This window comes from Bactrocera latifrons, unplaced genomic scaffold (genome assembly GCF_001853355.1).
Source record: "Bactrocera latifrons isolate USDA-ARS-PBARC rearing strain unplaced genomic scaffold, ASM185335v1 scaffold_103, whole genome shotgun sequence".
NCBI lineage: Eukaryota > Metazoa > Arthropoda > Insecta > Diptera > Tephritidae > Bactrocera > Bactrocera latifrons.
Window position 1 is genome coordinate 613774 of NW_017534442.1, and position 15220 is coordinate 628993.

At 33.2% G+C, this 15220-nt stretch overlaps 2 protein-coding genes across 3 annotated transcripts; both read left to right on the plus strand.

Annotated features, from left to right (window-relative positions):
* The first annotated feature begins 4058 nt into the window (after positions 1-4058).
* LOC108968332 (mitochondrial pyruvate carrier 2-like) lies at positions 4059-5961 on the plus strand. The gene is made up of 3 exons (XM_018932301.1): positions 4059-4258; positions 5309-5349; positions 5420-5961. Exons 1-3 carry the CDS (start codon positions 4153-4155, stop codon positions 5648-5650), a joined length of 378 nt encoding a protein of 125 aa, XP_018787846.1. The 5' UTR covers positions 4059-4152; the 3' UTR covers positions 5651-5961.
* Positions 5962-7267: 1306 nt separating this feature from the next.
* On the plus strand, positions 7268-14576 carry LOC108968499 (mitochondrial pyruvate carrier 2-like). Of its 2 annotated transcripts, none has more exons than XM_018932568.1 (5): positions 7268-7325; positions 8712-9060; positions 9125-9165; positions 13059-13412; positions 13486-14576. In XM_018932568.1, the coding sequence occupies exons 2-4, from the start codon at positions 8898-8900 to the stop codon at positions 13314-13316; spliced, it is 462 nt and encodes a 153-aa protein (XP_018788113.1). In that variant the 5' UTR covers positions 7268-7325; positions 8712-8897; the 3' UTR covers positions 13317-13412; positions 13486-14576. The 2 variants fall into 2 exon arrangements, with proteins under 2 accessions (XP_018788113.1, XP_018788125.1); XM_018932580.1 differs by lacking the exon at positions 7268-7325 and adding an exon at positions 7729-7877.
* The last annotated feature ends 644 nt before the right edge of the window (positions 14577-15220 follow it).

A 15220-nucleotide genomic window follows, 5' to 3' on the forward strand; every position in this document is an offset into this window, starting at 1 on the left:
TTTTTTAATTTTTTTTTTTTATTATTTTTCGTTGCTCACATAAAGAATTTCGAAAATTTAAGCATATCTCGCTTACGTACTGTACATGTCCTGATTTCAAATATTCCTAATTTTTTTGGTAGGAAGTTTTGAAATATCGCTGTTAAGATTACTCGTAATTTGTAACCATTTGAATGTTTTAATATTGTTTTTGTTGTTAATATATACATAAATATCATTACAGTTTTATCATAACATTAATTTTCTTATTATAATAATGTTCTTATAGTTTTTATAACAACTACTTTACCCTTGTGCAAATATTGCATTTCTTTTGTTAAACGATCTATTGAGTTTCCGTCTGACATCGTTTGCACATCAACTCTTCACGCCTGCGGTCATGATCCTGCAACTTTACTCAACACTTTTAAAATTCTTCGAGTTTTCATTTTCCATTTTAACTAATTAAGGAAGGAAGGAATTAATAGGAACTCAATGTCATTACATTTACATTTGCCAGTGCAAAAATAAACCAGTTGCAGTATTGTTTCTACGAATAACTGACCGAACTTGCTGGATTATTTTTACAAAATTTGGTTGAAAATATTACTGTTTTATAATATATAAAACGAGTATAAGTGGCCATTTAACAAATAGTTTCTCCCCTTTTATTATTATGAACATATAGGGGCATACATACATTCGTTCTGCGGACATTATTTTCAGATCTTAAAATCTTGCTTTTTTTATTTAAACTTAAAAAAAGAGAATTTCATACATTTGTAAAAAATTGTAAGTATTATTTGTCGCCACTTTGTTTAATTATTTCCTTGTATTTAATATAGTTAATACATGCAAATATGTATGTATATTTTGACCCATAACAACATTTTCCAATTGGCTGGCCATATTCCATACTAGCAACGTCTTCTCCACCCATTCAACGTACTCACGCATATATATATGTATATTGCTGACTATTTATTTACGTTTTACGGTTTTAATTCAATTATTTTTTGCTTCGCCTTAATAAATATAATTTTACCTTGTTAGAAATCGTTCATTCGTAAATGTTACTTTCCTATCGAATTCAAACTAAAAACGGTTTTATTTAAAACGATTGGACGCCAAAAAAATATTAAAATATAAAACAACTTCAGATTGAATGAAATATAAGTTTACTTTTTACTGTACATGTACATGGATACATATTAAATGTATGTAAAACGACTAACACATACTTACATATGTACATGCAGTCTGTGGATCCCTTAAATCAAAATCAATTCCCGCCAACATTATTAAATTATTAACTTTTTGCCGATATTTTTATTGCAAGTATCCAACGTACATGCATGCAATACATGCACTCATAGATACATCCTATGACCACCAACAATAACAGCAAAGGACAGCAAGAAGAACTGTATGGCACCGACAGCGCCTACACCTACATTTACATACGTGCACACATGCTTATGTAAATGCATACACAAATGTGTGTATGCATATGCGTACGAGAAGGAAAAGTTAATAAGAAGTATATAAATAAAAAATGAAAAAAACAAATCAAAGCAAAGCAAAGATAAGAATTAGGCAGTAAGCTACGTAAAATCGTCAGAATTTTCGGTATAGAATTTAATTCACATAAAAAGATACCGAAACAAATAGGTATATACATACATATATTTTTTTTTTAATCTCGTACAGTGCAGAAAATAATAATAAATCAAATTAAATAATATGAAAACATAAGAAGATTAATATTAATATTAGTGCAGCAAGCGTATATTTAAAAAATATAACACTTGCATTCGACAATTACGAAATAAAGTAATTATTTAAATTAAATTTTATTAAAAAGAAAACAAAGTGAAGTATAATTATAACAAAATGAGTTTTCTTTACAATTTTACTGTTATATACATACGTATGCGTGCGTGTATCGCGGTGGGTGGAATGAGTGTGAAGAAATATAATTTGAGTTATTGCTGTTTATTAAGGGGTAGTCAGAGGCAGGAAAAATTAGCATTTTTCAGTATTTTTTTGCTATTAAATCGTGTTATTTTACAAATGTAGTAATATGGCATTATTATGGAATGTGTTGACTTGAAGTCTCGAAAATTTCAAAAAAAAAAAAATATTAATTACCAAAGTTATAGTTGTTTGTGTTGACCCTGTTCCAAAAAAAGTTACTTGCGGTGACAACCATAAGTCCTTGGAGACTCATCTAAAATCAATCGGACAAAAAAATTAGTTTTATAAATAGATAATCCTGGGAATAATCGAATGATTTTTTGTTTATTTCAAAAATTAACAAAATGGCGGCCTTAGGAAATTTTTTTTCTAAATTTTTGGGAAAAAATCCATCGATCAGGTCCGAGTTTATTATGTATTCTAAAAGCCGTATAAATTTCATTAATATCTACTGGGCGGTTTTCGAGTTACAGTTGTCACCAATTCAAAGTTTTGAGACGGGTTTAAAGTTTCACACTAGCGCTTTGAAGTGCCCGAGTTCTCTTTGTTATTTGTCGAATAACTCAAAACCTAATTATCGCAACGTGAAATTTGCAGAGAATATTTTTAAGATAATACGCTTAACGAAAATTCAAAAAAAAAAAAAAATAATTGAAAATTCTGACTACCCCCTTAAACTATTGTTATCCAACAACTATTTTCAGATTTGTAGGGGATCCTAAGAATTAAAAATTCCAGAAAAGTTTTTGCTAATTATTTGTATCCAATAAAATTTTATTATCAGTTACGGTCAATTTCTAGAATCACTGAAGGAGAATGATTTACCCGTCAGCCGGTTCATGAATTGTTTCAAAATATACATATAAAATTGAAGCTACCTGAACTCGTGATCCATAGTGAAAATTAGTGAGCCGGAATTTCAAACACCATTTTGTAGACGTGCGAAATATTTCACGCGCCTAGTTTCTAACGTTCTGCTGTACTCGTTCTAGCTCTTACTTGATTGTTTTAGGTATAACAAGGTTTTGCTGATGTCTCGATATACAAGTATTTGTACTTTTTCTGTACGCGAAAGTATTTAGTATTAAATTCCACAATTGGCTAGTTTTCCTTATACTTACCAACGAAATGAAAGATAAAAACAATTATAAATAATATTTTTTATACTTTTACATGTAAAATACAATCTAGTGTTTATTTTAACGTACAGTATTTGTTCCAGGCTCTTCAACCTTTTTCATAAGCATGTGTGAATGGTTAAAGAGTTACCTGAATAGAAGTAGCGTTTCAGCAGGTCGTTAAGTCTTTCGAAACCTTTTTTTTTACCTGTGAGAAAGTCCACTTCAACAGTGCACTCGTTTGTAGTTTGATGTATGAATAGTGCCGTTTTTCAAAACAACAACTTTAATTTGCTTACAATAACCTATTTAAATACACCGCACTTCCTAGAAATTCCGAAAATTTCAAAAACGTCATTAAATAGTTCCAGACTGTACTGACTGAACTAGATAGCGAATAAAGGGGAAAATACGAACCGGAACATTACCAACTCTTGGAATGGACTTGGAATATCGTAAAATCAATGAATTAATTTCAAATGGCTTTCCTTTAAACCAGCGAGAACAGAGTACAAGTAATTAAAAAAATTGCATTCTACTGCAAATTTGATCATTTTAAACTTGGAGTTTCAATTTTATTGCGTTTTTTTAACGCAAACTAAGTATTTCAAAAGCTTCCAAGTCCGCTGGATGATTTCACTTCATTTACTCTACAAAAATTGCTCCGTTACTTCCTCTCTTGACTACTACTAACTTTTCGAAACGATTTTTTGAAAGAGTATATTCCAGTGGACTAGAAGGAATATCCATTTCCAAATTACGCAACCATTCGATAATTTATATTTGTGTATTCACTCAGAGATATCATATGATAGACGTTCTACGTATAAGTGTATGTATCTCTGTTCACTTTTTAAAATAAAACTAACAGGCTTACATACTTTTAGGCGCACAAAGTTTGTACTGAAGCACTGCACGCTCATTCAATTTTATTTCCGATTTCCAAAGCTTTCAATCACATTTAATTTGAAATATCTCGAAAAATTCAATAATGTAAGCAAATTTCTTTCAGCCAAAATCAATCAAATCAAATATAAAAAAAATATAAAAATTGCATTGATCACCAAACGTTGTGACTATGAGCGGAAAAGTAGGACCACTATCGCGTATCTACAATGGTATGATAGGCACCGCAGATAAATTTGTACCGACGTCCATGCGTCCGCTGTGGGAACATCCAGCAGGTGAGCATACCCGACTAAAGGAAAAACATGTTTATTTCGACTGGACCTTTGGCATTTGGGGAATTTGATTTCTTGATAACATTTTGAACACTTCGCTTTGTCAAACGAAGGGTGTTCACATTAAATTATAACACGATTATCAAGATTTCGCGGATTGGACAATGATTGCTGTTAGACTTTACGCATACAAGTGGATTGGCCACAAAACTACGTCTAAATTGAGATCCTTTATGAGGGTCCATCGGGCTTAAGTTGACGTTCGGCAACGATTGCGTTCGTAGAAATGCGGTTGCCCACAAAAATAAAGGCAGGTGGCTTCTCAATCCAGATAATAGGTTATGCTGTTTATCGGACACACTATCGCTGGTAACATCATTGTGAAGAATGCTGAAGAATCAAAAAGGGGGTTATGTAAAGTGGAATCTTCTTCACACCACTATCTATCTCGAAGTATGTATGATATTGAAATATGTTTGAAAGTTAATAACGATCACCGCACCGGTTTTCGCTTTTTCAATGTCAGTAGCCTTAGTCTATCCTCTAGTAAATCCCTAGCTACTCTATTTATAAAATGGATAAGGGAGTGCAATGCAACGGGTCAGAACAAGATCTCCAAATCGCTATCCGACAGCACTCCGGTCAGATCTCGAATGAAACCAACACGAAACGCCATTGACGGTGGAGCTATCAACACCTTGGTCGAATCCTCCCAGTGAATGGCGTGTTAAGGATCAAACCAACTCTCATTGCTGAACAAGAACTCCAGTTGAGAATACTGCGAGCTAAACTCTTACATATCCAGAATTCAATCTTGCATGCAAAGAGTCTTCACATAACACTATCATCTGTTTTCATGCGCTATGAAACCAGCTAATCTAACATCCTTCTAAATATGATACGAATCCGTGAAAATCGCACGCTCTCTCTTTAAATACCCTTGCTTGACTCTGATTATATTTAATTTGCAATTCCCTCTCAATGCTACAACAACAATAACAACTCGAATAAAACCGGCTTTAATGCTCTGAAATAACGTTCCTAACATTTTAGGTCCGAAGACAGTATTCTTCTGGGCACCGATATGCAAATGGGTAACTCAATATTTCACTTTATGTTATTATACGTATATCTTATTACAAATGTGTGTGTGAAACATTCCAGGCACTCGTCATTGCTGGCATTGGAGATATGAACCGTCCCGCTCATTCTTTATCACTGAATCAATGTGCAGTTATAGCCACAACTGGTATAATTTGGTCTCGGTACTCGCTGGTCATAATCCCTAAGAACTATTCCTTATTCATGGTAAATATGTTTGTCGCAACTACACAGCTATACCAAGTGGCACGCGCCTTAAATTATCAGTATGGCTTAAAAGATAAATCGGAGTGAAGTGTGTTTTATAAAAAAAAAAAATTAATATTGGTCATTCAAGTCTGGTGGGAATGAAAATTTATTGATCGTAAAAAGCACCCTTTGGTCGGTGCTCAACTTGAAGAATTGTGAGAAATAAGTCGAATAAATCCAAAATCGAATAGAAGCCAAGTTCAAAACAAGTGGAACAAAAAATTATCGCATTATATAATCTTGTTTTATGTACTCGAATTAGATATTTTCAGTGAGTTGTGCTGTCATCAATGTTTTATACTTATTCGGCTTCGATATAAATTAATCTTTAAATGTATTTTTTAGTAATAGCGACTATTCCCAAAAACAATTATTTTTTAAATTGTATTTTATAACAGTAAAAGGTAACTTTAAATAAAATTCACAATTTTTCAATTAATAACAGTAACACATTTTCAAGTTCAAAGATATTTTTTTTTACTGAGAACTAAAAGCAGACAACCAATAACGTTTCATCTAACCAAAACATAATTGAATAATAAAGTAAGATCCAAATTAATTAAGTGTAAATTAAGGAGTTACACATTTTTTAAAATATTATATTATTCGTTATCAAATTTTTCTATTACTGATATTATTCAACAAAAGCGTAGCGCTCATAAAAATAATTGGTTCCACTGTCGTGAGTCTCACAAACACAGTCTGTTCCACGTGTAGCAGTAATCTTGGCGTTATACTCATCTTTTATATGAGCGGTTTATAAATGTAGTGGTGATAAAGCATACTTTTTGCATGGACATACACCCATGTTCATATATTAATATTTATAATAAAGGGTTTCACAACGCAATTAGTAACCCTGAGACTCAAAGTGTATTACATTTCAAGTTAGTCGGTTTACCGATCATAACTTTTACTTTTTTACTTTTACTGAGTAGACAATAACATGTGTGGTTAGCAGCCATCTGTCAGTTAAGTTCTGCTTAACTTAATCAAAACTCCTTTCGATAATTAACCTGTTTTGAACTATAACTTAACTGACAGACATTGAGAAATAAAATATCACATGTTGAAATACCTTGAATTTCTGTTTCAAACAAAAAAAAAAAAAAAACAGCTGATTTATTTAATAAAGAATGAAATATTCACAAGTGTATGCTAATTTAAAAGTTTACCGAGTATAACACTAAACAAATCGGTGTTAAAATCCCCAGTACAATTCTATATCAGATAATCCTCGAATCATAAAATCTCAAAGAGCAAAACTAGTTATCTGACAGGTAAGTACGTCGGTAGCTACGACTGCTCAAACGACTATTTACATATGTCCATACATATATACTAACATATAGAAGCGAAATCTTGTTTTCTACAGTGCCGTGATTGCTGCTTTGCGATTCAATAGCGAATAGCGCATGTGTTTTCGCTGGCTGCTAAGAGAGTGAATGAGTCTTTATGCGTATATTATGTATTTTTGTTTTCTAATTATAAAAACAATTTTGTATTAAACGTACTCATTTGCTAAGTTGTTTCTGTTTGATTTTTATTAGCGAATTTTGCTTACGTTAGCAACTTTGTTAGGGTAAACTTTGTAACTAGCTGAGAATTTTATTTGATGGCAATGAGAGAGGTTAATTTTTATATTCGCTAATTCAGTTGGTATTGGGTTGTTGTGCTGGAATGTAATTAAATGTGGTTAGATATTTAAAAAGTACATATGGTATGGTGATTAAGTCCGTTTTTTCTCGTTAAAAGTGAAAAAGAAAAGTTATTTCAGTTTTTGGTTATTTTAAAAGAAACTCCAACATGTGAATTATATTTTATATATTTCACATTTGTTAATATGTACATATAAGGCAGAAATGAGTCGATGCTCTCTCAATTTATAATTCATAAGTGACAAGCAAATTTTATTTCCGTAGCGCGCACTTTTCAGTTTATTATTGCTGCAAAATTTTACTCAATTTGATAGCGTTGCAGCTGTTTGCATTTAGTTTGATTTTTTATTTTTACTCACGGAAATTGGCAGCAGCCAACAATTGGGTGTGTGTTTTTCTAATGATGCATTGCGCACTATTTTTTTTACGTTTTGTGCCATGCAGCCAAGCAAGTGACTGCAGTCTGTCGCTTTCTTGAGACATTACAACACTAGTTGGCCATCAAGGTCAATGTTGTGCATGTGACGTCAAAATGCGTGTTGTGCTTTCCGGTAGTTGTTGTGCATCATCGGAAATGTTTCGAAGTAGTGTTTTAAATAGCTATATAACTATATGTACGTATGTATATCTCACATACTGTATATGTACATATCTTATTAAATAATTCGTACCCTACTCAGTGTATGATACATAATATACATATGTATGTATGTATCTCTCATTCTACGGATATATTTTTTGCCGAAAATTGTCGATAAATATATAATAATAATATATGGAACGTGTTTTAATCTTACACACCAAATTATGTAAGAAAAATAATGCTGTAAATTAAAAAGAAATAAATCAAATCTAAAATATAATTGTGAATTTTCAAATTTACCGGAGGTAATCATATCAGACAAATATTACATTCATTATAATATAATAAAAAGATGCTGTCTAGACCGATGAGAATACCATTTGATTCTTTGCTGAACTTCTAAACATTCTCATATCACTATTACATATGAACATACTTGTAGGGTATATATTGTTTTAAGTATGCTAAACAGTATGCAAATTTTGTATTTACATAACGAAGGAATCAACAAACGGCCTCGACTCGTTCATTTCCACAGCTCGCTCATTCTTGTAGAAATTTACTTATACATACATATGTACATGAATTTGTTTATAATTTGACAGTGAAACACTTTGGTACACAGTTAATCAAACACCCACTAGCACTGAGCGCTCTCATTCCTTTAAACAAATGTGTTAGCTTTTCACTCTCTGAAAGCGCGTCACTGTCACGCATATTCCGAGTGACGAGCCTCTCACTAGTGGTCACACATTTCTCTTGTATTCACCTATGTTTACATGCTTCTATACATATAAACCAGTACATTTCTTTTCTATTTTTGCGAATTACCTTTCATTTTCATATTTCTTTACTCCGTATTTAGATTTCAGTTCTTCACTATCTGGCAAACGGTGAGGAAGTCAACACCAGTAATTGTTCAAGTAAGGTACCTTGTATACCTTGCCTTTGGGATTAAGTTAGAAAATTGTAAATACGAGTAACTAATACAAAATATCTAATCTCAAACGAAAGAAAAGTCTGAAACAAGTGCTTAGATAACAACAATAAAATGGCTTCCTCAGCACCTCCAGCAGCAGCACCACCACCACCACCTCCGCCATCAGCCACTACCGCTGGCAAAGGATTTCCCAACAAAATTTACAATGCTCTTATTGGCTCAGTGGACAAACATGTGCCCGAAAAGTTGCGACCATTGTGGCAGCATCCAGCTGGTAAGTGTTATTGTTATACATCAAAACACTTTAATTGGAATTAGACATTTGATATTCCTTGCAGGACCAAAAACTGTTTTCTTCTGGGCACCACTTTTCAAATGGGTAAGCGTTTCAGGCAAATATTGATATTAGTATTTTGCAAACGACTATTTTATAAAAGTCTTACATAATCAGCGAAAAAAACGAAATAAGGATAATAACATACGAATCTGTATGGGGACAGTTTATACTCGCTGTATTAATCAAGTATTAATTCACATTATCAGCTCATCCTCAAATATATGTTATACAATTTCTTATGAGTGGGTAGTGATTTTATTTAAGTGAGCCAATGATCTAGTGATTTTCGCCCAGTCATATCTCATCCACTCAACTGATAAGGAAGTGATAATCATATTAGCAGACAGTGCAGCATGATTGGTTATGAAATTGCACGCGTCGTGTATAATAAACTAAAGAAGCAACTGTAAATATTTGCCTGTCTGCTACTGTCGCTTAAGACGTATGTATGTATGCCAATTTTTATACTCTTTCAACATGTTGCTATAGCGTATAATAGTTTTGTTCACTTAACGGTTGCGTGAATCACTAATCGAAATAGATATGGAGTTATATACGGACAGAGCTCAAACTTGATGAAACTTGGTAAACCTGTTTTTTGGTTTTGCAGATGGGCGGAATCGGACTTGCCACCTCTACCAAGCGCCATTCGTCGAAAGGCTTTAAAGTGCCATAACTAAGCCCCACAATAAGGTTAAAGACTGTTATTTAGTACAACTGAGTCATCTATGATTAATTTTTTTTTTTGTTTAAAGTAGGCGTGTCCACTCATTCTAATAAGTATAATATAAATATCTCCTAAACCACTGAAGCTATATTAACCAAGTTCGTTCAGGACAAATCCTTTTGGCAACCCTAAGTCCTCTGTGAAAATGGGTGATGGGATTATAACCCCGCCCAGTCAGAAATCAGACAAATCCATATAACACAATTTTATATTCCATCTGATTTATCGGTCAATCTGTGAGATTTATAATTGAAATTCGAAGAAAATTCATTTCTCAAAATAACGTACTCGCACATCAAAAATATGTTTAATCGCATTAATAATCTCCATTAAACCCAATTGAAAGACTTTCGAACTTTCGGCTTACTTCATACTGAATATATCGGTCAATATCTGAGTTATCTAATAATGGTGTAACTTGCCTTAGGCCCTATATAACTTATATCAGGGTTGACTTTAATCCGTATACTTATATTGTTGATGGTATGTGAGGTACCTCAATGAAACTGAGAGAGTCTAAAGTACGAGTAGAACGTGTAATATTGAATTTACCATAGTTTAATTCCGAATTGGTTTAGACTTTGGTCCAAACCTTATATCCTTTGTTTGACGTTTTGCACATCATCTCAATATATTCAATTTAACCCCTTTCGCTAACGGGAAAACATAGTCATCAAGCTAATTAATCTCTGACCTATAGTATAAATTAATTAAATAAAAATTTGATTATAATCCAAACAATGAATGTTAACTTCTTCGCAACTTTTTTTAAAATAAAGTTTTGCCAACGGCGGCTTTGATTTTTTAAAGTTGCAATAGTAAGAAACGTTCGGGTACATCCAAACTTAGCCTTTGCTTACTTGTTTTCTAAGATTTTGTTTGATTTATTTAATTGTTATATGAGTTTTAATAATATTTTTTAGTTAGACAAACATCGTATGGAATCATATAAAATTATTATTACAACTACTACATATACATATGTACATATCTATTATCATTATTTTGAGGTGTTACGTTAGGTAATAATGTAATAATGCAAGTATGTGTCTGTAGGAAATGCTATAGCATTTAAATAACTATACTACCGTTACTTAATTTCTTGCTAAGGACCGACTAATTAAAAAATGTATTTTATATATTTAAAAAGTTAACTTGAACGATATAAGAACACTTCTTCTTCTTTACTGGCGTAGACACCGCTTACGCGATTATAGCCGAGTTAACAACCGTGCGCCAGTCGTTTCTTCTTTTCGCTACGTGGCGCCAATAGGATATTCCAAACGAAACCAGGTCCTTTTGCACATGGTCCTTCCAACAGAGTGGAGGTCTTCCTCTTCCTCTGCTTCCCCCGGCGGGTACTGTGTCCAATACTTTCAGAGCTTGAGTGTTTTCGCCCATTCGGACAACATGACCTAGTCAGCGTAGCCGCTGTCTTTTAATGCGATATTCGCCGTGGCCAACGCGCAAAGGACCATAAATCTTTCGCAGAACTTTTCTCTCGTAAACTCTCAACGTCGACTCATCAGTTGTTCGTCGAGAGGAGATTTTACTTTTCAATTGCCTACTCTGTCAATATACGAAACTATTTACAACTTCAAAGTTATGACTGTCAACAGTGACGTAAGAGCCAAGTCGCAAGTGCAACGACTGTTTATTTGATGACAGGAGATATTTCGTCTTGCCCTCGTTCACTGCCAGACTTATTTCTTTTGCTCCCTTGTCCAGTCTGGAGAAAGCAGAACTAACGGCGCGGCTGTTGAGGCCGATGATATCAATATCACTAATACACTGATAAGGTCCAATCAGTTTGTTGACGGTGGGCGCTCGATAGAACCTTATACGCGATGTTGAGAAGGTTTATCCCACGGTAGTTGGCGCAGATTGTGGGGTCACCCTTTTTGTGGATTGGGCAAATCATACTTAAATTCCAATCGTTGGGCAACACTACATACCCTATAAACCTAACTCGATCTACCTCATACAATTAACCTGGATATCATTTTGTTATCGGTTTTGAAGTATGCTAACTCAACAAAGCTTATTATATAATATGTAATGCAAGCGCGGAAAAATTTAGTAAATGCCTGTAGATAAGCCAATTTTTTATGTACATATGTATATGTAATATATGTATGTATGTATAACAAAAATAATAGTAGAAAGCGGTCATATAACCTGTTTAAAATAGAATAACATACTAACTATTAACGGAGAAGTTTTTTTTTTTTTTAATAGTAAGACTGTGTTCACTCGAGGATTCTTTTGGCGCTCATTATCGATTTTGGTGTTTCCTGTGCGCTACTCATAGTGACACCATTAACACCTTCATTGACTCCATCCCAGTAAATTTCGTACCCACAGAAAAACAAAAGCTCTAGTTACCCTAGCACAAATTCGTACTGGGTATTGTGGCAAGTTAAACCCCTATGATCCGAACCCGTAATAATGACTGCTTTCCTGGTCCAAAATTTAACCAGTTAACTTATTGCTTTCTTTCAAGCAGTGTCTGGAAAAACGCTAAAACAACAACAGGTCGAGCGCTACGGACCCTTCGTCTTTTCTCGTCGTCGTCGTAGCAAAGACTTTGATGAGACATTTAGAATAATAGTTATAGATACCGAATCTGTGTTTCTTTTACTGAAACTACACAGCAACAATTTATAATAAACTGATGAAATGTCTTCAAGCAATTTTGGGCTTTAGCACACCTATTTCTTTTAATGTATTTTGTATATATAAATATTTGGTAGTATTTGTAGCTCTGAACAAATAACTTCATTTGTAGGCGTGGTAACAACTCGATTGCACCCTTTCGAAAAAACAACCTATTTTTAATTGCGTTTAAAAAGACGGGAAATTGTTTACAGAGCATGCCACTCTGATTATGGCGCCTAAATTTAGGTTGGGTGATAATATCGAAGTTGAAAAAAAATTGACTGATTACTAATTATGAACTTCTTTCATAATTTTAAATAATAATAAAAAAAATGGGATAATTTGAAATTTTTAAGATTGATTTTAAACTTATTTATGTGTGAATTTACTATAAAATCATTGTTCCTTCAAATATTAAGGAATATGCCTATGTATTTGAAGAATATTATTAAATCAATTTAGTTAGCAAACTTATGTAATAATTATGCAATTTTTTTAAAATAAATTTTAATAATTCAAACAATTAAGATATGATTTCTTCGTTTTGCAGTCTCTTGTCATAGCTGGTCTCAGTGACTTGGCGCGTCCGGCTGAAACTCTTTCGGTGCCCCAGTGTGCAGCACTTGCCGCCACCGGTATCATTTGGTCACGTTACTCCTTGGTTATCATTCCCAAAAACTACAGTCTGTTTGCCGTCAATTTATTTGTCGGTTTGACACAAGTCGTTCAACTGGGCCGCGCATACAATTACCAAATGGAACAGAACAAACTGGCAGGTGAACAACCTGCGAAGAAGAACGAATTGTAAATGGCTTTAATTTCGATTTGTATATAATATTCAAATGTTTGTACATAGACATGTATATAATGTTAATGAGACGCATGCAACCTACATTAATTATCGGTAAGTAGTGTACACACGCCATTAAGATCTAGTAAGGTGATTAATATCGATTTGCTTTATTTGTTAATTTTAGATCACTTTGCGATACTTGCAGTCAATACATACTATTTTTGAATATGTATACAATCCACTTTACATATATGTATGAGTGATAAAAAGTAATTTCGGTCAAAAACACATCAGGTGGTGGAGGTAATAAAATAAAAATAAATAGAGCAAACGCAAAGCTCCTACATATACATTTGTACGTATGTGTGTATGCATGTTTGCATTTTTGTATACCCACATGCATAAGTAAGTTACGAATTGCACTTGAATGCAGAAAGTCAATGTCAATGCCGCAACATCCACGTGACTTCGCCATATACTCGTACTATACAGAAATATACACACATGCATGCATATGTAAATGGCTTAGCCAAACAACAAAACCGTTGGCCAGTAAAAGTGCTCAATATGTCGAAGCAGTCATTTATTATTATATAATAGTACTACAAAAACTGGTGATATAATTAAGTAGTGAATTGTAAATTAATTAATACTATCATATCCGACTACACTGAAGCTGAATTAATTTTGAATTTAAACTATAACTAAGTTAAGAAATTTAAACAAAAAGACCATCACAAAACAGCACAAAATATGCAAATAAAAAGGTACACAATTTGGACAAAAGTTTCCCAAAGAAAGTAAAATTGTTTGTTTTTTCTTCCTTTTAATCTTTTGTCAATAACGTAAAACTATTGCATATTAAATAGTAATTTTTTCTCGTTTAATCAATTTGTCAATGCAGACCTTAACACACATGCCAAAGAGTTTAAAGTTTGTATTTCAATCAATAATAAAGAACAGGTTTGAGCCAAAGATAAAACGAAAAATATACATACATATGTACATTTACATAGTAATACAGATATTTATGTACATACATAAGTCGTAAGAGGCTGAACAAGTTACATAGCATAGCATAGCATAGTACCCAATTAGCATCTAACATGGAAACAGTCAAATGTAGATAAATGTGTTAATTATATGTACATACATGCATATGTATTTTAGGCAATGAGAACTTTTGTTTGTAGAATTACGAGTAAAAGTAAAAAAAAAACTTTTGCTTGTGTACTTTAAGTCTCAATAAAGATACGAACGAAACGAGTTTACGTGTATAATGTGTATTATTTCTCCGATTTGTGGTTATTAACCCCATTTACTATTATACATAATTACACACACATATAATAAAAACATACTTATATTGAGAATAGTGCAGTGCAAAACAAAAGAATAAAGTTTACTGCCCCAAATGTACATAACCCCAAATCGAGTGAACGGTTGCTGGGACTTTGACTAGACGCCTTGGAACACTGAAGGTGTACATAAAAACCACCGTTCCGATACATATGTACATAACAACAGCGCGCTAGTCATTTATTTGTTTTACAAGGGGACGCCAATTGGAGATTCGAAGCGAAGGCAGGTCCTTCTACACCCAGTCTTTCCAAAGGAGCTCAAAGTTTTCCTGCTTTTGTTGATTAGTGTATACGGTAACTTTCTGTATACCCCTGTAGTAATTCAGTAGAACTCCAAGGGAATTCCGCTTACCCCTCTAACTTACCAACTTTCAGTTACCATCTCAGCCTAGAAGAACACCACCATAGCTTTGATAACAAGGCAATCGGCCGGCCGGCTACACATCACTTGTATGGTCGACTGGATACATTAGGACTCATACAAATATTCTACAAACTTGATAGAATAGTGCACTCCGTAAAATTACAAAATGCCTCAGTGAGGCCCATATGCTTCCG